Genomic DNA, 26,022 nt, shown 5'->3' on the forward strand with positions numbered 1-26,022 from the left:
GCAACTTCACGTTTCATCTTTAAGCTTCTAGGCTTTCTTCAAGGCAGGTCCCCAAAGATTGCTGTGCTTATGCCAACTTGTAACTTCCTACTCCCTGCCTCAACCCCAAATTCAGTTCCCCTGACCTTGCAGATGTTGTTATTCCACTAGGTGATGTTTGCTTTCACTGTTTCTTTCAAGCACACTTGGTGGTATAAGACTGTGCAAAGTGAAGCAAACAAGGTCATTTTGTGTAAGATAGAGAGGTGAGGCCTGTGTGAAAGGGAGAAGTGGCAGTTTCTGAAAGTCATGTCTTTATAGTACTGCACTCTGGGACCATGGGACCAGGTGTCCACCTACCACGGATCTGGGGGAACATACTCTGTGAAAGAAGCAGGTGTCCACAGCCCAAATGCAGAAGAAAAGATTGACGAGTTTTTATTTATTCAAAGGGACATTTCCAGGTGCATAAAGAAGCCACAAGTTAGTGTTGTTAAAAAAAAAAAAATCAAACATCTGCTAATCAAGTGATGCAGTTAATGAAAACCACCTAAGATAGTAAAGGAGACATGAGCTAACTGCAGAGAATTTCTGTCGTAGAATACCTCCCCTCCACTACCACGCTGGACACCACTGCAGAGCAAGTCATGGCTGGTGAAGCAGCGGAGCTGGAGGTGAGGAAGCTCATTGGCCAACTGCACTGAAATCAAAGAGGCACGTGGAGATGACGAACTTGCAGATGTAATATCCCACCTAGATGGATGTGATTTGGAACCCGTGCTTTGCTGCAAGGGCTGGTAACCCTAGGGCAAGTTATCCAATATCCCCCAAGCAGCCTCATTTGGATCATGTCTGGTTAGACCCTCCTTATTCCAAAAGCAAAAACCAAACCAAAACAAACAAACAAAAAACTCCCCCTGAAGACAATTAAATCAATCCCTACAGTCTCACTTTCTCTTCCTTCCTTCAACCCTTTTACAAAGGATAATACAGGGGCGACAGTTCTGAGCTCTCAGGAAATAGGGTCTTAGATGCTTTTGGAGGTTGAGAGGCTAGAATGGCAGTCTAGAAATTCCTTTCATCTTATGGCACTGATTTAGTTTAGACTTGATCTCTCCTCCCCTCCCTCCACCCGCGTTCTCTCACCCCCAGACGGACATATTGGCATCAAATAGCTCTAGCTTTCAATCTGTACTGGGATTTGCCAGCAGAAGAGACGTTGGTCGTTGTCATCCTTAAGTTCCCACTCCACCACCAGTTTTATCTGGAGAAAGAGAAAAAGAATTGGGAAAAATGAAACTAGAACCTCACCTCAATCCAGAATGGGTTTAACTATGAATCCTAAATGTAAATTGTAACAAGCTGCCTAATTCCTCATCCTTTTCTTCTTAAGTCATGCCATCATGAAGGCTGCTTGGGATGTGGGCACAGCCCGTGTCCTTAAGCTTAGAAGGGCAAACCAAGTTACACCAAGGATTTGGTGTTCGCAGTGCCACATCCTAGTCTAGTTAGCTTCTCAAATACAATTTCTAAAGCATTTTTTTCCCTCTGAGATCAATGGTACATAAATGAAGCCAGGACTTCCCTGGTGGCGCAGTGGTTAAGAATCTGCCTGCCAATGCAGGGGACACAGGTTTGAGCCCTGGTAGGGGAAGATCCCACGTGCCGCGGAGCAACTAAGCCCGTGAGCCACAACTACTGAACCCCGCGTGCCTAGAGCCCATGCTTCACAACAAGAGAAGCTACTGCAATGAGAAGCCCGCGCACCACAACGAAGAGTAGCCCCTGCTCACTGCAACTAGAGAGAGCCCGCATGCAGCAACGAAGACCCAATGCAGCCAAAATAAATAAATGAATTAATTAAAAAAAAATAAAGCCATCCATGAAAAATAATTTTACATTTAAACAATTCCACATGCATTTTGACAACCTGATCCAGTTTTTTCCAACTTTAACTATGAAATATGAAGAGTAAAAAGTTAGATTCCTAGGTCTCAGGAAACTTACTTGTTAGCTGGAAAAGGAAATGTCAAAGCACAAAGGATGTTCAAAGGAGTTTCGGGCTGTATGAATACCTTCAGGGACAATGATCTTTGTGGCAATACAGTTTTGATTAATGCCCTTAAACTGTTTTTTTTCTTCTTCAATAATATACCCCCTTAGAGATCTCTGCCTTGACTTGTTACACTCATACTATGAGCTGTCTCTTCTAACTCTTAATAAATCACTGGCACTTTGCCAGTCCTTTCTTAAGCTTACTTGCTTTTAGTTACAACCTCTCTCTTTTTTTTTTTTGTGGTACGCGAGCCTCTCACTGTTGTGGCCTCTCCCGTTGCGGAGCACAGGCTCCGGACGCGCAGGCTCAGCGGCCATGGCTCACGGGCCCAGCCACTCCGCGGCATGTGGGATCTTCACGGACCAGGGCACGAACCCGTGTCCCCTGCATCGGCAGGCGGACTCTCAACCACTGTGCCACCAGGGAAGCCCTAACCTCTCTTTTGTACTCAAAATGTTTCTTCAGAATGCAACATTTGAGTGACAGTGATACCCAGCTTCTTGAAACTTGTTTGATAAATTTTTCAAGACTAGTACACATTAACTACTGTTTCACTTAGTGCACACATTAACATAGTTTAAGCTGGTTTTCAAAGGAAATGTCACTTAAGCTGCGTGGCATGGCAAAACCAACAAAAACAACAACCAACAAACAAAAAACAAATGAAATGTCATTTAACAATAGCTACCATATATTAAGTGCCTACTCGGTATCAGGCCCTAACTAGACACTCTAAGTTACTGAGGTTCAGATTACATATGCCCATGATTACATGGCTGCTCTGCAAACTACTCTACAAATCTCTTCCCGACCTTTAGGGTCTCTGTTACCTCTGAAGCACAGACTCCCTATATTTGAGTCTTTTTAGAATGTCCTTTAATTACTTGCTGTTTCTAGGAAATGGCCAGATTGCTCCTGGTTCTACTTGATGTCCTTTTAAGAAATACAGCTCTAGGGACTTCCCTGGTGGCGAAGTGGTTGAGAGTCCGCCTGCCAATGCAGGGGATGCAGGTTCGAGCCCTGGTCTGGGAAGATCCCACATGCCGCGGAGCGGCTGGGCCCGGGCGCCACAACTACTGAGTCCACGTGCCACAGCTGCTGAGGCCTGCGTGCCTAGAGCCCATGCTCCGCAATGGGAGAGGCCACTGCAGTGAGAAGCTGTGCACCTTAACGAAGAGCAGCCCCCGCTCGCCACAACTGGAGAGGGCCTGCGCACAGCAACAAAAAAAACCCCAATGCAGCCAAAAATTAAATAAATTAAAAAAAAAAATACAGCCCTTTTTCTTCATGGAAAAAAAGTAATCCCTTTACTTCCTCCATTCTTATCAAGATTCATATTGTTAACACAGGCTCATTCCAGCAGGCTCTATCTCACAAGTGTTTGGTAGAAAAAGAAGTAGGTACAGTAGGGCGAGTCAGAGGTGAAGGTTGTGGGTGGGGGTGGTGGCGGAGGAGAGAAAGCAGAGGAAAAAGCCACTGCTCTGCTACGGACCTAATAAATTACTGCTGTCTTGTTAAGAGATTAATGGAGACACCAGGATTTTCTGATGACAATGCTCTGACTACTTGAAATCTTGAACTATGTGGTACCTAGCTAAAACCTTGTAACATTGCACGGGTTTTGGAATCACGAGACCTGGGTCTCAATCTAGGCTGTAATTCTTGGCAGAATGGACTCTGTTCATATTGCATAGCATTGGAGGCTAACATCTCTTCATCTGTAAAATGGGGATAGTACCACCTCTACACAGGTGGTCACAAGAATCCAGTGAAATACTGTATATAAAAAAGGCATCGTTAGGCCCAGGCTGCTCTTCTTGTAGCAAGAGACAAAGAACAAAGGGACACAGTGAAAACTCTCCACCCCAGCTCAAGATTCCTGCACTCCTTTCTCCCAGGTGTCCAACTCTTCCTCATAGAGATGAAGGATTCCTATTCTAATCTTTTCTTCCTGCCCCCTCTCCTCAGACTTCCAATCTAGTCACAGGACCTTCGGTGTCCTCAACTACAATGTCACTTACAGAGGGGTATTCACTCTTCACGGGTAGTTTATTCAGGTAGTTATAGGTCTTGTCTTTTTCAATGGGGCAGCTGATTCCACTCTTACAACCATCAGGCTCAGGAATAGGAAAGGGAATTGCGACGCCCATCACAATGCCATGCACCACGGCTTTGCTACTTTGAGACTGAGTGCCTAAGAGAAAAAAAAAAGAGAATAAGATGGTGAAGGAAACAGCCCATTTCCAAACTCTAAATAAAAAATTCAGACATATTTTCAAGCAACGGCATTGCTGGGATAGCAAACCAAATTCTGTATCTCTTAACTCCTAGGGTCTATTTCTCTTTGGAGTTATACTTAGTACCTCCACGAATGCTATACAGCAAGCATTCACTCTGAAACTTGAAAAATTACTGAATTATACAAAAAAAAAAAAAAAAAAGCAGTCAGTGGGGGTTGTTTTCTTTGCTGTTGACCCCACCTTGCTCTTCACTGCCTTCACAGTTTCTCAGGAGAATCAGAGCCACCTGGATGGATAAATAACTTTATCGAACAAGCTAACTGATATTTGGTGGTAAACTTTCTGTTTACTATTTACATCAGATTCTGTCAAAGTGTATTGTGTATCTTAAAGGGTTTATGGAGACAGGTCTCTGAATTCTCAAATACCCTGTCCAAAGGATTCCGATAGAAATTAAGAATAAAATGGAAGACAATATGGAAAGAGGGAACAGGAGTCTCCATAGAAATGCCACGGGCTGTAACAGCAGTGAAAGCGGTAATCCTTTAGAAACTTGGTAAAAGAAAGAGGAACATTTCTTGCTAACCTCTACCCTCCATATTGCAAGTTGGGCAGAGGAATAAATATACTAAAATTAGGGTAACTGGAGCTATGCACTATTAGGTTCTTCTGGAGATCCAGAGCATCAGCTCTGCTTCTTTCTTTCTGTCTGGGTTGGGAATTACTTTTGTTTAGAAGGTGCTTTTTTGGTTTGGAACAATAGAGGGGACAGGGTATTGTCCAGGAGAGAGAACAACTCTAGGACTTAAGAGCTGTCTTTAGGCTTACAAACAAGAGATGATAGAAATCTCAAAGTTCTTAATTAGTCTGTCTAGTCTAGTTCCATAGGATAGAAAATGAGGGAAAGATTCAAGGTAGATGCTCTTCCTAGAAACAGAGATTCTCACATTGTCTAGATTCCTGGGAATCTGAAGGAAATGAATGTGGTACCAGAAAGAAACAAGTTCCAATAACATGTCTTCAAGTTGAAGAAGAAGGCTTCTTGATTGTTTCTTGGGTCACCAGTGAGTTCCCCAAACCTTACAGAGGCTAAATATTAATTGTTCCTATATTTTCAGGCAGAATATAGACTTAACAGCCAGAAGATATATTGCTTGAAATAACACTTTGGAGGTGTTCCAGAGCCTACAGTGTTGGGGTCTGTACTAACACTCTGCAGTCAGTAGCTAAACAGAGTTGACACTCCCAGGAAATCCACTGTACAATGTGGACCAAAATAGGGCACGGAGAAGCCAAGCTGTCTTCTTTGACCTGTGAAAACATGGAAATCCCCCTGTTTGCTTGAAGGGAGTCTGGCAACTATGAATTCTGAGAAACAGGCATATGGGAACCCAGTATGAGAAGGGAGCATAGTGTAGGAGCATAGTGAATCCAAGCTTTGCCCATTGACAGGGAGGTCACAGAATTCCCGACTGCAATTCCCCTCCCTCATATTCCCACACTTATTCCAGTACTTGAGATTGATGTTACGCTTTAAGATGAATTTGAAGGTAAGAGCCACTTTTTACTCACTACTGGTGAACGTGACATTGACACTGTAAGACTGTCCTTTGTGCAGTTGGCAGGGTTGGGTGGGGCATGGGTTCACATTCACTTCCTTTATAACTCCGACCCCAGAACCTGCAAAAGAAGAAAAATGTATTGAAATGGGTGGGAAAACAAACCACCTAGGCTCTTACCTAACGGGAAGGTGCTCGGCCTTCCCAATGGGGATGAGTTTTTCTCTGACCATCTGTGGTCCCCAGGAAACTGTTCACATTTGACAGGTGAAAGGGAATTAAAGAAATTATTGAGTATACCTAGTCAGTTCCCCTGCTCTATATCCTGGGAGGGCTATTCCAGGGAAAATCATCCCCACCCTTCCTTCCATCCTGACACAGGATTTTGAAGCAGCACACACTGCATAAGCGATGGCTCAGGTTGCACGGCTACTGTTTCCATTTGGAATCTTGAGACTGGCTGCTCCCTAACTGCCCTTGCCTACCATCTTTCAATACTGTCCTGGTAGCTCTCCAAATCAGTGGTCTCTGAGCTTTGTATACTCCTACGGATGAGAACAATTTTAAGCGTGCATCTGTAGTACACTCTACTCTGGAACCTGTGTTCTTCAAAATAAGTGCTTTTGAGGCAGGGTGTGTGTCCTTTTTTTTTTTTTTTTTTTTTTTTTTTCAGTCTAAACAAGGACAAAAATACCTTGACCAAAAAAGGTTAAGTACAAATCTTTAAGAATCTCCTTACTTCATCCAGGCCCATGAAACCGGACGGCTGAATGGGAGAGAATACAAGTAAACAATAGGGTAAGCTTAAGCTCCGCCATTCATATACCACTGCTGACAGCTAGACTCTGGGATCCGACACCTGGCTTTGAAATCTCACTGGCTCCATTACTTACTATGGAACCTTAAGGCAAGATACTTAGCCTCTCTGGGGGCTAATAATAGTACCTACCTCATAGGGTAGGTGAGCTAATACACATATAGCTCTGAAATAAGTGCTTGGAACATAGTAATGCTATACAGGTATTCACTATTACTATCATATTGGGATTTAGTCCATGAATTCAATCTAGAGTAGCTGCTCCTGGGGGGGTTAGCAAGTTTCCCTTTCATAGAAAGGGTGAGCCTCTCACCTCAAATTTATTTTGTGGGTAGAAATTATGGATCTAGACAATAGAATGGACTCTGTCTCAAAAGTAGAATGCATGAAGACAGAAAGGAAATGGCAGGTTGAGAGCACATTATCTGCCTGCTCTTGGGTGGAAGAGTTGCATCGTATTGACTAACACTGCTTCAGCTAGGTCTGAATCATGCTTAGCAGTTCCCTATCACCAACTTGCTTCTCCATCAGGGCAAAGTTCTCAAACAATAAATACAAGATTCTCTTCTTTAAGCACCCTCTTCCACTCTGTCCTATTGTCTATGGCCAGGAAAGAAAATATCCGGAATTTTAGTCAACAACTTATTGAAAATCAGTGCTTATGCTGAAGCTTTCAACTTCTAGTTTCTTTTAAGGCTGGGTCACAAGATCTAGTAGGAACTGAGTAGAGGGCAGTCCTTGTAGCTCCTTCATCCAGTTTTATTTTTGCTGACAAGACGTTCCTGGATTTCCAGTGTCCATAGAGCAAACTTCTGTCCTAACCTGCAAAAATTGCAAAACTAGTTCGCTTGACCCCATTTCTCACTTGAGGAAATACCACTTCAGGGAAAGGGGGCATAGAGTGGGACTCAAAAAACCTTTTGATGTGGGCACTGAAGTTTTTACACTGTATTTCCCAATTCAAAAGTAAATTGAAAGTCTGTAACTGAAACTCTCCTTCCTTTAAGAGGTTTTTGCCATAAGTCTAACACCTGCTTTTTTCACATGAGCAGAACAATGTCAGGATTTAGTTTCCTTAGTTGTTTTTCTTTTCTTTTTTTTTTTTTTTTTTTTGCGGTACACGGACCTTTCACTGTTGTGGCCTCTCCCGTTGTGGAGCACAGGTTCCGGATGCGCAGGCTCAGCGGCCATGGCTCACGGGCCCAGCCGCTCCGCGGCATGTGGGATCTTCCCGGACCGGGGCACGAACCCGTGTCCCCTGCATCGGCAGGCGGACTCTCAACCAATGCGCCATCAGGGAAGCCCTGTTTTTCTTTTTTTAATTTTTAATTTTTTTGGCCGCGCCGTATGGCTTGCAGGATCTTAGTTTCCTGACCAGGGATGAAACCCCTGCCCCCTGCAGTGTAAGCATGGAGCCCTAACCACTGGACCGACAGGCGAGTACCCCCCCACCCTCGACCTTTTTTTTAATGTTAATGTTACTGTTGAAACCCAAAGTGACTCACAAACACCCACTAGTTTCCTACTGCTTACTAGGAACCTGGTTCCTTACTGCTGTAAGAACTTGGGCAAGTTCCTTAATGTGCCCGTTTCCTCATCTGTAAAATAGATTGTGAGAGTTGAGTGACAATAAAGTTAACAGTTTCTCCATCCAAATGCTGGCCACTAAGTTTAATGGAGGGAAAGGCAGTAACTTGAGGTGATAATAGGATCTTTCAAATGCCAGTCTCCTAGTTCAGTGGAACAGCATTTGTTAAGTATAAATAGGCCAGCAATTTTTATTCCTTAATCACTCCTGTCTCCTAGCCCCCAACTTTGCTTTTGCCTCAAAATGAATTTTGGAGATATAGTAGAAAGAGTATTTCTTCCCTCATTTACTTTTCCAACAAATATTTATTAAGCAATTACTATTACCTGGGCACTGGATATGAAGGAGCAATTTTATTCTGGTTGCCATTCTGCTGTGTGACTGGGTAAGTAACCTAACATCTCTGAAATTCAGTGATTGACTATAGGATCTCCAAGTTTCCTTCCAGCTCATAAATTTTATAAAATCAGTTTCATGCCTCTTTCATTTATTATTACACCTCTCCACTTCAGAAAAGTTCTGCTCAAACAATTTGATAGACTTGACTGAAGGAACTCACAATTTCTACCCCCTGCTGTGTTTCTCAACAAAGATTCCAACTACAGCTGCATGAGAGGGTTATGCATCACAAGTTGTGACCAGAAACATGAGTTTTATAAATAGGAGGGGAAAACTGGTAAGAATCACAAAATTCCATAGCCCACAGGACGCCCTACCAGAATAACTCATGAAAAGGAGAACTGACTTTCGACTTGTCAGCAAAAGGGAAATTTTAAAAAGCAAAAGGAGCGGAGAGGCAGAGGACATCCAAGACACAAGGCATAAATAAAAAGCAGTTTTGCGCTGCACCCCTTACGCCCAACGCTGCACACGGCCCTTCGGTTGTTTGCCCTACAATCTTTAGGAAACTTCAGCAAAAGGCCCACCTCCAGGAATGTGCTGGGATCCTAAACACGCGTTCCAAGGAAGGAGAAAAGTTGTGAGTGGTCGGGTTTCATCCAGGCCAGCACCCTGTCCCCTACGCCAACACACTCCAGCCCACTCCACGAGGGGTCCGAGGCTGAGCCTGGCAGCCCGGGGGACCCACCCAACCCAGCTCAGAGATCTTAGCACCGGGTTCTGTCGAGGTCTCCCGCAGAGGGTGCGGGAACCTCAGGCTGGCCCCGGGGCTCACCGCAGTCGTTGAAATGCACCGGCTCGGCTAGGGCGGAGGCGCTGAGGGCCAGGAACAGGAACGCGGCGCCCAAGAAACGCATCGCAGCTAAGACTGCAAGCTCAAGGAAAGAAAAACCAGATTCCGCGGTCACAAGATAAACCTTCAGTGGCGGGCCGGGGGAGGAGCCAAGTCAGGCGACCGGTCACCAGCAACCGGGTCCGAGGCCTGCCCGCGCCCCGCCCCCGGCTCCAGGGAGCCAGACACAGGGTCCCAGATATTCGCAAACCCCGCCCATCCGGTCCACTTTGCTGCCGGGCCAGCTGGCTCCCACCTCCCTCCGTCCCGACTCCTCTCTCCAATGCTCCGTCCGGGCTTTGTGGGTGCGTCCCACAAATGCTTCCGCAATGGGAGCATTTCTAGCCAATCAAATTCCCCCTCCTCCTGCACCACCCAATAGGTGTGCTCAGAGGCGGGGTTTCTGTGGATCCCGCTTCCCGAGGCCCAGACGCAGAAGGGGATTGGGACAATGCGAAGGGCGGTGCTTGTGGAAGAAGATGGCGACCGCCAGAGGGTTGTGTCTAACAGCTGTGGCCCTGAGAGCAGTCACTCCCTGGCCAGGGGGCAGGTACCAATCCTAGAAAAGCACCTGGGAAGGGTGTTTGGTTCTGCGCCTCCAGGACTAAAGGGAAACTGAGGCTCGCGGGGGAGGTGAAGGTTTGGCTTGAGGCTGTCCAGGTGGAGGGCGCCAGGTGCCTCTCTGCTCTCAGGCTCACCCTCCCCCCTTGCGCAGCAGGCTCCTCGCGGCCTCCCACGGACCTCGGGCGCTTCGGGTACTGTCGTCCTCCAGCCCCGAAGCTGGCGAAGGGCAGATCCACCTCACCGACAGCTGCGTCCAGGTAAGAGGCCGGACGCGGGGCAGCGGTGGCGGGCGAGGGCCGGGAGTGGGGGCATCTCCCCTTGGCCCACCTTTCTCTCTCCCCTTGCCTGGCATTCTTGACCCCCCTTCCTGCATTTCAGAGGCTTCTGGAAATCACCGAAGGGTCAGAATTCCTCAGGCTGGAGGTGGAGGGAGGTGGATGCTCCGGATTCCAGTACAAATTTTCACTGGATACAGTTATCAACCCCGACGACAGGCAAGGAGAAAGGGGTGGGTTCCCAGAGAATGTGCAGGAGGGATAAAAGTGTCTCCAGTTTAAGGTGCACTTTTATTCCACATTTAAAACGTTTGCTAAGGATAATTTAACATCACCCTTCTCACACAGTGGGGATACAGTGAAGATTTGTTGTCTTGATTCAAAATAACTAAGTCATAGGAGGAAAACTGGCCCGTCTAGGTGCATAGGGTAGTTGGTAGAGGGTCAGGCTGGACTAGCAAGATTCCAGGCTTAAACCTCTAAACATTTCCTAGTATTCATTCCGTTGAATCTTTTTGCCTCAAAAAAGATCAGCACCTGTTAGAGGTAATAAGGGAAGCTTCCTCTGTATTTCAGAAAACAGAGGATGTGCATCTCTGGGCTCAGAGGGTGTTCTGTTTTTGGTGTGTATGATATACATTAATGCCTTCCTCCCATCTTTTCAGGGTATTTGAACAGGGTGGGGCAAGAGTGGTGGTTGACTCTGATAGCTTGGCCTTCGTGAAAGGGGCCCATGTGGACTTCAGCCAAGAACTGATCCGAAGCTCATTTCAAGTGTTGAACAATCCTCAAGCACAGCAAGGCTGCTCCTGTGGGTCTTCCTTCTCTGTCAAACTTTGATGTGATGACAGGTGACCCAGAGATTACTATCATCTGTACGGATTTGAGGAACCTGGGATTAGAAGAATTCTAGAGGTTTCCTTCCAATCATGTCCCTCTCACAGTTTGATTTCCCTCAATCCAGGAATGCTGTGTTTCACCACTATTTATTTTCAGAATGTGAAGCTTTTACTCTTGAGTTAATTTCTCCCACACAGTTGTAAGGCCAAGCCTGTAGATGCTATTACGTAAGATTTAGTAACTTGTTGAAACCAGTATCATCTGTAGAGCCTCCAAGGTTCCAGAATTTGGAATTCTCTGGCCTTCAGAGCTACTTGTACATACTTGTATAGCTATGTGTAAAAGCTTCATTTTAAAGAAAGTCCTTAATTACTTGTGTTGTGGATCGGGGTCACAGATTGGGTAGGTTGAACACTGGTTACTAGGCCAGAGAGGATGAAAAAGGCAAATGAAATGTTATCTTTTTCATCTCATCCTTCCTGAATGTGCTAGTTGACCTACCCTTATTTTCTATGCGGCCCATTCTCTGCTTCCCATTTGTTACAGCAGATACATTTTCCTCTCATACTCATGAATCTGCTAGATTCACAAAACCAATTGCCCATCACCCAGAAAACTTGGACCTAAACCTCACCGATACTTGAATTGTTTGAAAAATAGCCTCCATACTCCATATTCACACAGACATTTTAAGCTTCTTTGATCCTTTAGTGACTGAATCTTTTTAGACTATGTTGCTTCACTTACCTTATGGTGTAAAATGTTTCTGGTCTCATTGCGTAGCAGGAAGTGGTCCCTTTGTTGGCACAGATAATAGATACTTGGGTTTTTTTTTTTTTTTTTTTTTAGTTTGGACTACCAGATAAAATGCAGGATGCCCATTTAAATATGAATTTCAGAAAAATAGCAAATAATTTTTAGTATAAGTGTGTCTCAGTGAATACTAGAAATTATTTGTTGTTTATCTGAGATTCAAATTTAACCGGGTATCCTGTATATTTACTTGTTAAACTTGGTAACCTTACTTTAGAGTCACTGAAAGAAGAGCTTTTGAGCCACAAATTCCAATGAATTTTAAAGTACTTGTTTGGTATAGCACTTAAATAGGCTAAAGAGCTAGAAATAATCGTGGTATGTGTGTGACGGAGCTGGGGCAGCCAGAACTGCGTGGACAGACAACTAAAAAAAGATAAAAACACCACCACCATGACAAATGATTAATGAATGCTAATGCTGGGGAAACCACAACCAAGTTGATTCTGTAAGGATTATTGGTTAAACCCATCTTTTCCTGAGAGCCTAAAAGTTCATGTTGGCAAATCTTGCATTTCTGGACTGGATTGAAATTTTTCTAGACTGAATTGGAATTAAGGTCATTCAATAAATAATTTACCATTAGAAAAATAGGAATACAGAATTTAGAGACAAAATATCTGAGACAGAAACTTCATACTTACATTTTCAATATGGGAAAACCTAGGACTTAGAGAAAACAAACCTATCATGTGTGCAGTGTGTACAAAGATGAAAGAAAGGGACACTCAGAAACCTGAGCAGTTTTTTTTTTTTTTTTTTTCCGGTACGCGGGCCTCTCACTGTTGTGGCCTCTCCCATTGCGGGGCACAGGCTCCGGACGCGCAGGCTCAGCGGCCATGGCTCACGGGCCCAGCCGCTCCGCAGCATGTGGGGTTTTCCCGGACCGGGGCACGAACCCGTGTCCCGTGCATTGGCAGACGGACTCTCAACCACTGCGCCACCAGGGAAGCCCTCTGAGCAGTTTTTTTTAAAGCAGATATCCATGGAAGGAGGCAGAAAGCAGCATACTCTGGAAGTGTCTGTGTGTAACTTTACTAAGCCATTGAAAGTTGCTGCCAGTACCTGGGCCTAATAAGATTTTCAGCTCAGACTAAGTCCTTTCATCCTTGTTAGAAAGAGATTTTGTTACATTTTAGGTGTTAAACTTCTTCTTCCATGATATTTTTGTGGGTTATTTATTTATATGGTGATCTTAGCACAGGCATAATAGCTTTAGTTGTTCAAAAAACAATTAAATTCCAGTGGTCAGTTAGGCAGGAACAGGGTCTCTTTGATTGACCATGTGTAAATACCTCATATTAATGGAAGAATTGGAATTTTGTGTTTACAGAGGGTGGGTTAGGGAGGAATCACCTTATTGCACTGGAAAAGCTTCATAGGGAAACCTGAGGTGGTGACAAGAGGTCCCCATTGGAGGAGGGCAATGTAGAAATTTTAAGAACACAGGGCAGGGGGAGTGGATAGCATCAAGGGGACAGGGCAGTTGGCGTGGAATAATAGTAAGTGGTGGTAAAATAGGTTTAGGATCTTCTGTAGGCTTTTCTGACCAGATGCCCTCTTCCTAGCAGGCGGTAAAAGCCAGCAGACGTTTTCACAAATTTTGCTCACTGTGCAGTTAATTTAGGAAAATGTTATACTCTTCCAGTATCAGCTGGAAGATTTTGCCTCCCTATTACTTTGAGGGGAGGTTATCAAGACGCTATTTATTGCAGAATTGGTTTTATTTAACTTCATAAGCTAGTGACTGCCTGGGGCAACATGCCCCACCATTGCCGTAGCCAAACATAATTGTGTAAGAACTGAAGGCACAGGAGCCCTCCCTCTGCTTTATGTGTGAACCTTTATGTTGTTGGCTCAAAAGAGGGGGCTTCTTGGTCAACATCCAGATCTTTCCTTGTTGCGGAATCATACTCTTCAGTTACATGATTGATAGTGACCAGTGGTATATAAACTATAGGTGTCCCACCCACCCTTAGTTTCTTGGGGAATGTTGACCAGTTACAAGGGATTCAGAAGTAAGAGATTAGGAAGGACTACTAAGGTAGGTGTCCAAGAAGATACTCTTCTTTCTCTAACTTTTCTTCTGAGAATTGCGCCCCATTCTTTTGGTCTTTTGTCATAAAGCGTGAGCGGAGGGTCGATATTTGGCCAGAGCATCCTATACAGAGAAGTGGGCAGCACTGACTGTCATGGGGTAGCCCTCCCGTGAACTCTGGCCCTGAACTGGCACCCTGCAGTGGGCAGAGCCTCACACTGTCCCTTGCAACATTATCATGGCCTTGCATGTTTGTCTCAAAAGCAGGAAACTCCTCTGCTTTTCTAGATATCTTGCATTGAGGTTTATGATTGCTCTTTTAAAGTCCTTGTTTGCCATTTCTCCACAGAAATGCCGCAGGGCTGTTTAAAGGAAGTTTGCTTTAAGAAGTTTTGAAATAATTATCATCTGGCTTTAATTGTAAAATATAGTCAGATAAGTATATAAAGAGAGGGAGCATTTAAGCAGTCTATGTCCAGCAGCTGTATTTAAAAATATTTTATTTTTGAATAGGTAAGACATATGGTACAAAATTCAAAAAGACACAAAAGGGAATACAGTGAAAAGTCTCCCAATCCTGTGCCCATCCACTCTGTTGCCCTCCCCATCAACTACCCTTGTTTCTAAGAATTTAGCCCACAGGTACAATTCCGTAGATATAATGTGAAATAACATATGCACAAGAATGTTCATTACAGCATTATTTTTAATAGCAAAAGATAGGAAACAATGGAAATCTCCATTAATAGGGGACTGATTAAATAAATTATGATTTATCCGTTCAGTGGAGACGTATACAGTTGTAAAATAGAATGAGACAGCCCTTTATGTGCAAGTATGTATTAAGTAAAAAAAGTGCAGAACAGCATGCACAGTATGCCATTTGTGTTTCTAATACAAGGACGTATGTGTATATGCATGAACTGTCTTGGGAAGGGCGAGCAGGAAGGTGAGGGCTGGGAGGAGGCGCAGTGGGAACAGCATTTAAGGAAGTGCAGTGCCCGAAGGGTATATTGAGGAATGGTGAGTTCTCTGAAATACGGCGAGTGAGGTGGAGCAGCAAGGATGAGGTTAGCAGATACCCAATTCTTTTCCCCCTGTTTTAGACAAATAGCAATAGCAGCGTAGGCTTCACTTTGTTGTATAACCTTCCTTTTTCCCTTAATCTATTTTGGAAATCTTACCCAGGCATTTAGAGCCACTTTTTTTTTTTCTTATTAGGGCTCCATAGCAATTAATTGCTTCTAACCTTTTGCTATTACAAATAATGCTATAATAAATTATCTCTTACATATGTCATTTTTCATTTGATAAGACTATATCTGAAGGTTAAATTCCGAGAAGTGGAATTACTGATTTAAAGAGTAAGTGCTTTTATAATTTTGAAAGGCACTGCCATATTATCCTCTTCAGAAGTTGTGTCAGTATATACTCCTGTCAGCTATGTACGTGAGTACCTCTTTCCCCAGGTGCTTGCCAACTAGGAGTTTTAACAAACTTAAATCTTTGCCAATCTGACAGTTTAAAAAAGTGTCTCAGCGTAGTTTTAACTTGTATTTCTTTTTATTATGAATGAAGGTCAGAATATTTTCATATGTTTAAGAACTATATATTTTTGTCTGCTGAGAACATCTCAACTAGTATAGTGACCTAGAACAAATTGTTTAAGCTTTGTAAGTCCAAGTTCCTCATCTGTAAATTGGGAATAAAAATAGTAAGTAGGATTGTTGGATGATTAAATGAAATTTGTGTACAGCATTCAACACAGGCCTGGCACATAGCAAGCATTCAATAAGTTATTTTGTGATGGCTGACAGAGCGGCAGGTAGGACAGGACAGATTAAATTAAGAAAAGAGCGTTCATCCCCATGTCTTCAGGCACACAGAGTCTTGTTCATTTACATTGCCATTCATCAGAGAAATGCAAAGTCAGAGCTTTCTTTGTCTTAGAAGAGGAAAGAACCTTTTCCTATTGGATATTGGAACCCAATCCTAGACTATCGGCAGAGCTGGCGAGGGGGTAGCACAGCCTCATCTCTAACATTTAGACTCAGCCAAGAACTTTGGTTTATAAATTTGGTTTAATATGAAATAAAAACAAAAACAGGAGAGCCCAGATGTACATTTCTTTATTCCACCGTGGTTTTAGACTCCCAGCTAGCCAAGGTCGGAGTGAGTCTCTACTTGTAAACTCAGTGGGATGCCAGCCAGCTGTTTTATGAAGGAGAAGAGGACAGAGCCCTCTGAGTAGAGAAGAAACAACGTAGGAAATCTCGCTTCCCCTAAGCAAGATGACACTGTATTTCATAAGCTAGAAAATAGACCTCTTTATTTTCAGCACATCAGCCTGGTGTCCACAAAAGGAGAGCCCGGGAGAGATTTGTCTCCTGTAAGAAGCAGTATGTATTTAACAGAGGCCTTCTGAGGTGGGCACCCTGCTTTGTGGCAGCCCTTGCTGTGGTGTACAAGAGCTATCGCTGGGTAGATTCTGCATGTTTATTTACCTGAAGCTACTGAATATTTTCTTTAGACTTGTATGAAGCCCTGCCTCCCCCCTTTTTTTATCAACTCCCCGTATTTTGTTACATTGCCTCCTTGCTCCCCTTCATCCGTGTCTCTCACTAGCAATGTAGTGTCAGTCTGGCTTCTCTGAGATGAGCGGATCTTCTGCCCCTCCCCGGGGCCACAGAACTGGCAACAAGGTGGAGATGTGGCACAACTGGCCCAGACCAGATTTGCTGAGTGGTGGTGATGGTTCTCGGGAGGAGGCATTGGAGTCACTCCCCAAACTCCCCCCAATCCTTTTTTGCTTGATAGATTCTGAAGGACCATCCCAGGGCGGATATAGCCTCAGATCCAGGTGTGGAATCATCAGGATGATACGTGGATCATGGCTGGAAAAGGGTGTGTGCAGTGTGAGGCCGAAGGATCTTGCATGTTTGCACAGCTTGAGGGGCTGGTTCAGGGCCATCCTTTGGTAAGCATCCCATAGCAAGGCCAGGACAGGTGGCAGAGTGGGCCTCATGGCCAGTGGTTGAAGCATTAAAGCATTTGGTGGTGTTTGAGCCAAGCAAGGGCATGGCGGTGTGGAGGTGGTGACAGAAGCTCACAGCCAGAGCCGAAGCTGGGGGAGATGAAAAGCAGATGAGGCTGGCTGGGAGTGGGCTGCAGGGCCTCCTGCCCGGTGTCTTCGTGTCGTCCCCCCAACTAGGAGAGCTTCCTCAAGGCCCCGCCTGTGGCCAGGGCCCATTTCCAGGTAACTGCCTGCACTGACCCCTCGCTGCTACTCCTTGGCGGTGCAGCGTGGGGGGCCTGCCTCGGCAACATAACCTGCGGGGCAGCGGCAGAGGTAGGAGCCCTCCGTGTTCTCGCAGTGACCGTGGACACAGAGTGCTGCAGGCCCATTCAAGTCATCACATTCATTCACATCTAAGAGGAGGAGAGGGAAGAGAGAGCTGTAGGGAGCCCACGCGCCTCTGGCCTGCTGCCTCTGCCCCTCTGGCCACTAAGCCCTGACCCCTGCCCTGCAGTGGAATCCTAGATGTGGCGGTCGGAGGATAAAGTCACTGCCCAAAAGGAAGCAACTCACGGACACAAAGCCGGTGATAGTGAGCCCATACTGTGACCATGCTGTCTTGTTCCTGCCTTTCTTCTATCTGGGAACCTCCATGGAAAGGGCTTTCTAAACACAGCGTAGACCTTTGGAGCTCTCACCCCTCGGCCTGGAGCCCGGCAGGCCTGCTAGGGGGCAGCAGTGGATCTCCCAGCTAGGCTCAGTCCTGTACCCTCAGTGAGCAGTGGGCCAGTCTGACTTTTCCACATGGAGCCAGCAGGGCCGTCCTGCTCCCTGGGCATTGCCACTCTGATTCCAAACCTACCCACACAGGCCATGTTGGCCATGTCCAGCTGGAAGCCCTCGAAGCAGTCACAGGTGTAGCCCTCCTGCACGCGCACGCAGCGGCCATTCTCACAGCCGTTCAGGATGCCGCACTCCTCGGCCTGAAGCCCTTCAAAGCCGGCCTGGTGCTCTGGTAGGAGGGAGTCAGAGAGAGAAGGGGTCTAAGGCCTTGTAGTCCACCCTGGGGCTCTCGCCCTCCGCTCAGAGGGTTTCCTCTAATGAACTGGGGTTGGGCTGGGAAGGATCGTAACATTCACAGAAAGATGCTGAGACAAAAAGCAATACTCTTAAAAATAAGTACGTGTCATTTTAGATGGGGAGGCACGCCTACTTTAAATGAGGGCTCTGGGGAGGTTGGGACTCACTGCTTTCACAACGCCAGGGCTCCTGAGCGCTTGGGTGTCCCTGTACAGTTTTGATTTTGTTGTGGTTGGTGGCAGGGTATTTTGTTAAAATCTTTACATAGTTTTTTTGGGGGCGGACACGATTGGTAGCAAAAGGGAATTACCCTCACTCACCACAAAGCAAAACTCCAAGATCTGCCTAACCCTCTTCTTTCTCTAAGCAACCCCCCTCCCCTGGAAAAGACCCTGTCCCTAATCTCAGTGCAGTTTTTTTTTTTTTTTTGCGGTACGCGGGCCTCTCACTGCAGTGGCCTCTCCCGTTGCGGAGCACAGGCTCCAGACGCGCAGGCTCAGCGTCCATGGCTCACGGGCCTAGCTGCTCCGCGGCATGTGGGATCCTCCTGGACCGGGGCACGAACCCGCATCCCCTGCATCGGCAGGCGGACTCCCAACCACTGCGCCACCAGGGAAGCCCCTCAGTGCAGTTTTGATGAGTCAGATGCAGTGGCTGTCCCCGTGGCAGGTACCGCGTCCACTGCACAGATGCCAGGCCCGACTTCCTCATTAGAATCCAAGTCCTGAGTGCTGGGGTCATGGCCATTTACAAACTGGGTCACCACAGTGGACCTTTAAAGTGATTAGAAATCCTTGATTCCCATTTCAGGTCACAAGTGTGAACCTGCAGAGCAGGGTATCCTGCATACTGTAAGTGGCATCATGGGAGCGTGCTGCTGTCCCCCTCTTCAACTCCCACAGGCAGCTTTTGAGGTTGGGATGATGCCCTGTACCTCTCTGTGTCCCCTGTGCTAGTCCATCAGAGGGAGGTGTTAATGTGTGACCCGGGCATTTGGAGTTCTCCCTTGAGTGACCTGTGAGAGGGCTTGGTGGTCTTTTCCCTTCCCTGTCCTCACCCTGCTGACAGTGATGAGCAGATGGAGGAGATGGAAGTGAAACAGCTTCAGAGCCCACCTCTTCCCCATTTTTGCAGCAACACAGACCTGGATGGCTGGCCACGTAGTGGGGCTGGAGTTCTGAGGGCTGCAGGGGAGGCTCAAGGGCCGGTGTGCGGTCCCCCGGGCGGCTGGCCATGTTGGGGAAGAGCGGCTCAGGGATGGTGTCCTCGGGGCCCAGGTAGTTGTAGAAGGGGACCCCGTCTGGGCCATAGAGGCTGTAGTGCAGGTCCTCGGGCCCAGGGCCATACTCATAGCCGGGCCGGAAGTGGACCCCGGCCTCCCGCTCCGCTTCAATGCGGGCCACGTTGCACAGCTGAGCGTAGACCTCTGTCGGGGAGGAGGGAGAGAGGAAGCTGGGCCTGGCTCCTGGTAGCTGAAGCCTGGAGTGCTGTTTCCCCAGCTCATGCTCACCACCCCACGGAGAGAGGGAGCGTGCTGGGACTGCCGTCCTCTCTCCCCCGCTCTGTCCCCAAACGACGGGGATGGAAGACAGGGCCTTGACTTACCCTACTCCGTTCTAAATCCACAGACCTGGATGGCTGTGGACTCCAAGGTGAGGACATCCCCTACCCTGGGGCCCAGCCCAGCTCTGCAGGTGTCCCCCCTTCCCTCCTTCAGGCACAGGCCGCCCTTCTCACCAGAGCTCCTGGGGGGGCACAGGGCACACTGCTGGCTCCAGGCCTCGCCGTCCTGGCAGCAGCACTCAGTGTAGGTGGTGTGGCGTCCGTGCAGGGGATGGCTGCACACGTAATTGGTGACTTTTTTCCAGCAGATGTCCGTGTGGATGTCATGGTCAGGCAGGTCCTCTGGTGGCACAGGGCATGGAGGCATGTGAGCCCCCCAGCCCAGGTCCGCTCCCCCTGCTGCCCCACCGCCCCATGGCCCCCCCACTGACCCGCACCGCTGGTGCTGTTCACGCAGCGCTGCTGGCTGAGGTCCAGGGTGAGCGGCGGGCTGCAGAAGCAGTGGAAAGAGCCTTCCGTGTTCATACACCCGCCGTTCTCACAGGCCATGTCCTGGCACTCGTCGTGATCTGGGAGGCAGGGAGATGGGAGGAAGGTCGGGGGCAGTGCCAACGCGGCCTGCCCACAGGCCACCTTCAGGGAAGGGGGTTTTCTTGTAACTGTGTCCCCTCCTCACCCCCTTCCCAGGGATGCCTTTCCAGTAGGTTCCCTCACCTCAGACCTGCCCGCTGTAGCGGGTGTCTTCCCCGGGAAGGGGAACTCCCAGCAAGAATTGGGCTGGCTGGCAGGGGTGGGTGAGCACTCAGCTCTGGGCCCCAGGGTGGGGAGGGGTGCCAGGTGTCTCACCCTCACACTTCCTGCGGGCAGCATTGTAGTGGTAGCCAGGATCGCACAGGCAGATGTAGCCAGGCACCGTGTTGAGGCACCGGCCGTTCTGGCAGAGACCGGGCCCAAACATCACACACTCGTCAGCATCTGTGGGAGGGCAGAGCTGAGACGAGGGGAAGGCGAGAAGCAGGATGGGGCAGTTCTTAGGACTAGGGGTTCCAAAGCCAGACTGGCTGGGGTCGAATCCCGGCCTTGCCGCTTGCTGGGTGGGTGACTTCGGGCAAATTGCTTAAGTTCTCTTTGCCTCAGTTTCCTACCTAGAAAATATGGATACCACTACTTAACCTCTTAGAGTTATTATGAGGATTAAAAGGTTAATACACGTAAGGTGCTTAAAACGGTGTTTGGCATATAGCAAGCATTCAAGGGGAACTAGTTCCATTTCTGTTATTTCCTTTTCCAGTTTCAGGTGTGAGCCTATACCTGAACCACCCTTTCTGAGTGTGAGTTCCCCAAAGTTTTGGGCTTCGTAAGTGGGGCCAGGGAGACCAGCAGCTGCCTCCAGCCTGTGTCCCTGTGCCCTGTGACTGGGTTAGTCGAGGCATCGTAGTTTGTTCCTTGGAGGGTTCAGCCTCGAGGGAGCAGAGAAACCAAAGTGGGGTTGTATAGACACTCCAGGAGGAGCTCAGGTCAGAACTTGCAGCTAAAAATCTGCAGCCCTGGGACAGGAACGTTGGAAGCACCCTGAGAGGCAGGGACTGCATGCAGAGCTTCCCTGGGGGCCTCCTGGAGGACCAGGCCGGGCCTAGTCAGGTGAGTGGCGTTTGGGAAGGAGGGTCTGTAGGAAGGTTACCTGTGTACGTGGTCTGTCCAAACATCCAGGCTCCTTCCACGGGGATGTAGCCTTTCCCACTAGGGCAGATCTCGCTGAATTCGACTGTGCAGGGAGGCATCCAAGCTCAGAGGGAGAAGGGTTCTGCTACGCGCCCCCCCTTCCTCTCCCCCCCCTTCTTTCAGTGTCACCCTGCAGAGCTGACCCTGAGAGGATTTGGGACCCTTGGGGGCCTTACCTGAGTCCTCTGCTGGGCACAGCTCACAGGCGTCTCCCCAGCCGGTGCCCTGGGTGCAGCAGCACTCGGCCTGCGTGGTGTTCCGGCCCAGAAGGCTGGAGCAGGGCGGCTGGCCCTTTTGCCCAGAGTAGCATCCCATGCGGATGGGGCCTGGGGGGTGTTCCCCTGGCAGGGCCTCAGGGATCCTCTGACCTATTTGCGATAGAAGCCCCTTATTATTGTCTGTTCATGGCCCCCTGGGGCACCCTAGCCTTTGAATTTATTTTAAAAGTTAACCATTTATATAGCATTTTACAGTGTGCGAAATGCTTCCATTGTCTCGCCTGATGCTCTTCACACCCTTACGGAGAGCTTACCCTCAGCCCTCTGTCATAGGAGAGGCAGCCGAGGCTTCCAGAAGCTAGGTGACTTGCCAAAGCCACCTAGGGGCTTAGCAGAGTTGACCCCCGTTCCTCTGGTGCCAACCCCCGCTCCTTCCAGCGTACCATCCTGCCTCCCTCCACTGCAGTGGGGCGCCCCCAGTCCCTGGCATACCGTATGGGCAGCCCTCTCTGCCCATTCCTCTGCTTCACACTGTACCCCTGCCCCTCCCACCCTTCCTTGTTCTAAGTCCTGCTTGCTTTTCCCCAAGTCAGAGAAGTCCAGCTGAGTCCTAGTCCAGCCAGGGCTGAGAGGCTGAACCCAGCAGCAGCTCTCGGTGGAGTGGGACGGGGAGAGTCGAGCTTAGCTCAGCTTCAGAGTCTCCTTCAGCCAAGAGCTCCCCGGGGTTGGATTGAGGGTTCCTCCAAAACTCAATCTGAGATCCCTGGGGCCCCCCTAAGTTGGCATTATAGCTTCTTGAGCCTCCTGTAGGGTCGTCACAACCCTGCAGCCTCCTGGAAGTTCCCTGGCCTGGAGCAGACTCGGCACCACACTCTCAGACCCCTCACCGCTCGGCGCTCCATCCCTGAGCTGCAGCCCGGCCCGGCCCACATCCCTCTCAAGAGCTGGAGCAGGGGAAGCGCTTTGTAAGCCATGGAGTGGTGGTGCACAACGACGGGGTGGGGTCCGGGGCTCACCTCCAGCCCCCCGCGGTCGGCAGCGCCCCTCCTGAGCATCGTACTCCTCCAGGTCGCTGGCGCAGAGGCACAGGAAGGAGCCCTCCACGTTCTCGCAGAGTGCCGCCCCGCACACCGCCAGCATGAGCTCGCACTCATTCACGTCTGCCAGGCAGGAGGACAGGCTCGTGGGCGGAGGAGAGGCAGCCCAGGCACCCCTGCCCCTGCCTCAAGCCCAGCGGGCAGATCCTTGTCTCATCCGCCCCAAAGAAACAGGCTAGGCCTTGGGGCAAGAGTGGAAGTGGGTATGAGTTAGCAGGAAGGAGGAACAGACGAGCAGAGGGCATTGGAAGGAAGAGGAAGCAGGAGAAGGGAGGCAGAAAAGAGTCCGTACGTGGGCAAAGAGGAAGGGTTCCTCCCTCTGCACCATCCCCAGATGTGCCCCTTGAGACCTTAGGGTCTCTGGGGAAGGGTGGTGACTTCACTAGTGTGCTTGCTTCCCCTGCTGGTTGAAGGTGGCCTCGCTTCCTTGACCAACCTGGCCAAGGTGCCCCTGTAGGGTGGAGCTGAAATCTCCCTCCCTTGCCACTCTATGAGGACCCCTTATGGAGCCGTGTTAGACCCTGAACATTTCAGGAGGAGGGCCCTAGGGCCCCTCCATGCAGGGCAGCCAAGATCTGTGGAGATGGGATCAAGGGCCCAAGGGCCTTCCCTTCCCTGGCTCAGAGCTGGCTGGCCCACAGGCTTCTCACCAACGCAGTCCCAGCCGGAGGGCGAGGTCTCGAAGCCCTGGTCACAGAGGCAGCGGAAGGAGCCGTCGGTGTTGTCGCAGAAGCCGTGGCTCCCACACATGGTGTCGTTGGCACACTCGTCTATGTCTGTGAGACAGGGGAGGCTACAGTGTAGGGTGTGCTCTCTATTCGCTGGGAATTCTTATTTATTTGGTCTATTAACACCAAGATTTCTGAAAGCTAACTTCTGAATACAGGAAAGGAAAACTCTACCACATTCCTCTTCAATTTTTGTGTAAGCACTGCTGTATGGAAAATACACAAACTTCAAACAGCTGCAAAAAATAGTTTCTAGCTGGATACATGAAAAATAGGTGTCCTCAGGCTTCTAACCCTGGACACCCGCTCCCGACTCACCAGCACAGTCTCCAGTTGGGGCCACGTGGAAGCCGGGCTGGCAGCCCGGGACACAGCGGTAGGAGCCAGGGCTGTTCTCACACCTCCAGGCCCCACACGCCGAGTCTCCAAAGTCCTCACACTCATCGGTGTCTGTCCCCAGAGTCATGAGAGGGGACAGAAGTGGCCGGGTCACTACTCTGGCCCCACGTCTCTGGCATTAAAAGGTCATGCCCCACAACCTCTGGGGTCCTTGATCTGTTCCAAACTACTGTGTGCTCATGTCAACCCCCAAACATCAAGTTCAGGATCATTTCCCCTGACCCGCAGGGCTGAGCGTCTAGGAGGTGAGCGCTCTGCTATTTAGGAGAACGCTGAGCTCTCCGCTTCTGTGACACTCCTGTCCCCCACACCCTGCTCTCTACAGCAGAGCGCTTTCTACTTCTCTTTATAGAAAACCTTCCCCAAAGTGTACTATGGAGAGTCGTCTTCATATCTGTCTCCCTTGGTCAATTTCAAGATTGTCCATAACTGTCTATTGGTTCCAGCAAAAGACATTGAACCCAGGTGGTGTTTAATAAATATCTATTGCATCAGTTTGGCTTTAAAAACTAGATTGTGTGCTCTGCTAGCACAAGGACATCCTGAGACAGTCCCTGAGTCAGCAGAGGCTCAATAAATGCATTGGATGATTAATCTGTGGAAAGTTCTCTGCTTCCCGGAAGCTGGGGGTCCAGGTCCCAGGGAGCTGAGGAGGAGGCAGAGTGGAGGGGACAGACGTGAGGAGGGGTCCCATTCGGTCCCCCCAGAGCCCTTACCCACACACTCCCCACTCTCTGCGGAGGGCTGGAAGCCAGTCTTGCACAGACAGTTGAAGGAGCCCTCAGTGTTGACACATGCCCCCCCGAGACACCGGTCAGTGACTGCACACTCGTCCACATCTAGAATAGAGACATCTGTCAGCAGGACCAGCCATGGGTCCCCAGGGCCCTGTACAGCTTCTTCTGGGCCCTGAGGAGCCCATAGGAGGGCCAGAGAGTGGTTCGAAGTAGGAAAGTGCTAGAAGGTCCGAGGGAGAGTCCAGAGCTGGAAACCAGAGGCCCGACTGGGGGGCGGAGCCCTGGAACTGGGGCTGTGTCAAGGGGAGAGAGGGTGAGGACACCTGCCACAGACACCATGGAGAGGCCCTGGAGGAAGACTGAGTCCTTCTGACACCTGGCTCCCATCTCATCACTCAGCCTCCTATCTTCCCATCCTGGGTGGGACCGTGAGCATTTTATTTCAGTACTCTAGATAGCCTCTAGCGCCCCCTGCTGCTGGCTCCTCACCCTGGCAGCTGGCGCCCCCCTCTGCGCTGGCAAAGCCGGGGGCACAGAGACAGAAAAAGGACCCGTGGCTGTTGAGGCACTCGCCGCGCGGTGCGCAATGCTCCTCTCCCACGCACTCGTCCACGTCTGCAGGGAGAAGATGGGCTGTGCTGTCTCCCGGGGACGCTCCCGCCTCCCTGCGCACTCTGCCCCCATCCCCGGTGGGCAGACCTGAGCCACTCACCCTCACACACGGTGCCATTGGCCAGCTGGAAGCCCGGGGGGCAGAGGCACTGGTAGGAGCCGGCCGTGTTCTTGCACTCGCCTCCCAGGCAGCTGCTCTGGGGGTCTTCACACTCATCCACATCTGCAGGGTCACACAGGGAGGAGGGCAGCCGATGGCAGCACCTCCCAAGGGCAGGAGCCAACGGGGAGGTCTCCAGAGGACCTGGCACCTTCCTGAGGAGACTGGACCCATGGGGCATCGTTCCCTTGTAAAGCAGCACAGCTGGGAGAAGCTGGCGAGGGAGCCTTTGGGGAGCAGGATGACTGCAGCTCCCTCCTGTCCCAGCTCCCCCGCCTCTGGCAGCTCACACAGTGCCCACCTTGGGGACAGTTGGCCTATCCCAGCAACCCTGGCCTAGGGTGGCCGAACCCCACTGCCCTCATCATGGCTGAGATGGCTGAGATTTCACTGAGAAACAATGGGAAGGCAAATGAGAAATAAGCCGAGGAAGCAGATACAGAGAACCTGAGAAGGTAACAGAAACTAGATTATTTAAATTGGCCTACAGATTGCCTGGTACAGGCCAAGGTTTTTCAGAATATGGTCCCAGCACCCATCCTTACAAGGAACCCTTGAGGACCTTGTTAGATGACAGATCCCAAGGGCCCCCAACAGAGGTAGATTTAGTAGGTCTGGGACAAGGCCCCGGGAAGCTGCCTGTTGAACAAACTCCCCCAGCGATTCTGACACGCCCTGAAGCTTGTGGCT

General features: G+C 49.2%; 3 protein-coding genes across 4 annotated transcripts in view; 1 reads left to right on the forward strand and 2 right to left on the reverse strand.

Annotated features, from left to right (window-relative positions):
• Positions 1-392: 392 nt before the first annotated feature.
• On the reverse strand, positions 393-9,543 carry NPC2 (NPC intracellular cholesterol transporter 2). The gene is made up of 4 exons (XM_079699510.1): positions 9,414-9,543; positions 5,848-5,955; positions 4,057-4,229; positions 393-1,243 (listed from the first exon to the last, which is right to left on the reverse strand). The coding sequence occupies exons 1-4, from the start codon at positions 9,493-9,495 to the stop codon at positions 1,157-1,159; spliced, it is 450 nt and encodes a 149-aa protein (XP_079555636.1). The 5' UTR covers positions 9,496-9,543; the 3' UTR covers positions 393-1,156.
• Positions 9,544-9,949: 406 nt separating this feature from the next.
• Positions 9,950-11,512, forward strand: ISCA2 (iron-sulfur cluster assembly 2; the record flags this gene model as incomplete). 2 transcript variants are annotated; one of them, XM_079700127.1, is made up of 4 exons in its annotated part: positions 9,950-10,020; positions 10,189-10,291; positions 10,413-10,528; positions 10,975-11,512. In XM_079700127.1, 4 exons carry the CDS (start codon positions 9,950-9,952, stop codon positions 11,147-11,149), a joined length of 465 nt encoding a protein of 154 aa, XP_079556253.1. In that variant the 3' UTR covers positions 11,150-11,512. The 2 variants fall into 2 exon arrangements, with proteins under 2 accessions (XP_079556253.1, XP_079556252.1); XM_079700126.1 differs by lacking the exon at positions 10,413-10,528 and having other exon boundaries at positions 10,975-11,107.
• Positions 11,513-17,283: 5,771 nt separating this feature from the next.
• LTBP2 (latent transforming growth factor beta binding protein 2) overlaps positions 17,284-26,022 on the reverse strand; it is a gene marked incomplete at both ends in the record, with an annotated part of 97,830 nt that continues 89,091 nt past the window's right edge. The window contains 14 exons of the mRNA XM_079699765.1: positions 17,284-17,429; positions 17,879-18,028; positions 19,241-19,522; positions 19,834-20,001; positions 20,091-20,228; positions 20,506-20,634; positions 21,341-21,424; positions 21,558-21,749; positions 22,616-22,759; positions 23,347-23,472; positions 23,743-23,874; positions 24,540-24,662; positions 25,050-25,175; positions 25,273-25,395. Coding sequence (XP_079555891.1) covers positions 17,284-17,429; positions 17,879-18,028; positions 19,241-19,522; positions 19,834-20,001; positions 20,091-20,228; positions 20,506-20,634; positions 21,341-21,424; positions 21,558-21,749; positions 22,616-22,759; positions 23,347-23,472; positions 23,743-23,874; positions 24,540-24,662; positions 25,050-25,175; positions 25,273-25,395 — 2,063 coding nt within the window. The remainder of the gene's footprint in view (positions 17,430-17,878; positions 18,029-19,240; positions 19,523-19,833; positions 20,002-20,090; positions 20,229-20,505; positions 20,635-21,340; positions 21,425-21,557; positions 21,750-22,615; positions 22,760-23,346; positions 23,473-23,742; positions 23,875-24,539; positions 24,663-25,049; positions 25,176-25,272; positions 25,396-26,022) is intronic.

This window comes from Hyperoodon ampullatus (genome assembly GCF_949752795.1).
Source record: "Hyperoodon ampullatus genome assembly, chromosome: 3".
NCBI lineage: Eukaryota > Metazoa > Chordata > Mammalia > Artiodactyla > Ziphiidae > Hyperoodon > Hyperoodon ampullatus.

Bases quoted from the DNA above. Each gene is read 5' to 3' on its own strand.
- NPC2 (XM_079699510.1), bottom strand. From the start codon at position 9,495: ATGCGTTTCTTGGGCGCCGCGTTCCTGTTCCTGGCCCTCAGCGCCTCC. The intron at 5,956-9,413 runs GTGAGCCCCGGG...CTTCTTTTGCAG, and splicing joins GGTGCATTTCAACGACTGCG to GTTCTGGGGTCGGAGTTATA. The intron at 1,244-4,056 runs GTAAGTGACATT...CTCTTTCTCCAG, and splicing joins TGAAGAGTGAATACCCCTCT to ATAAAACTGGTGGTGGAGTG.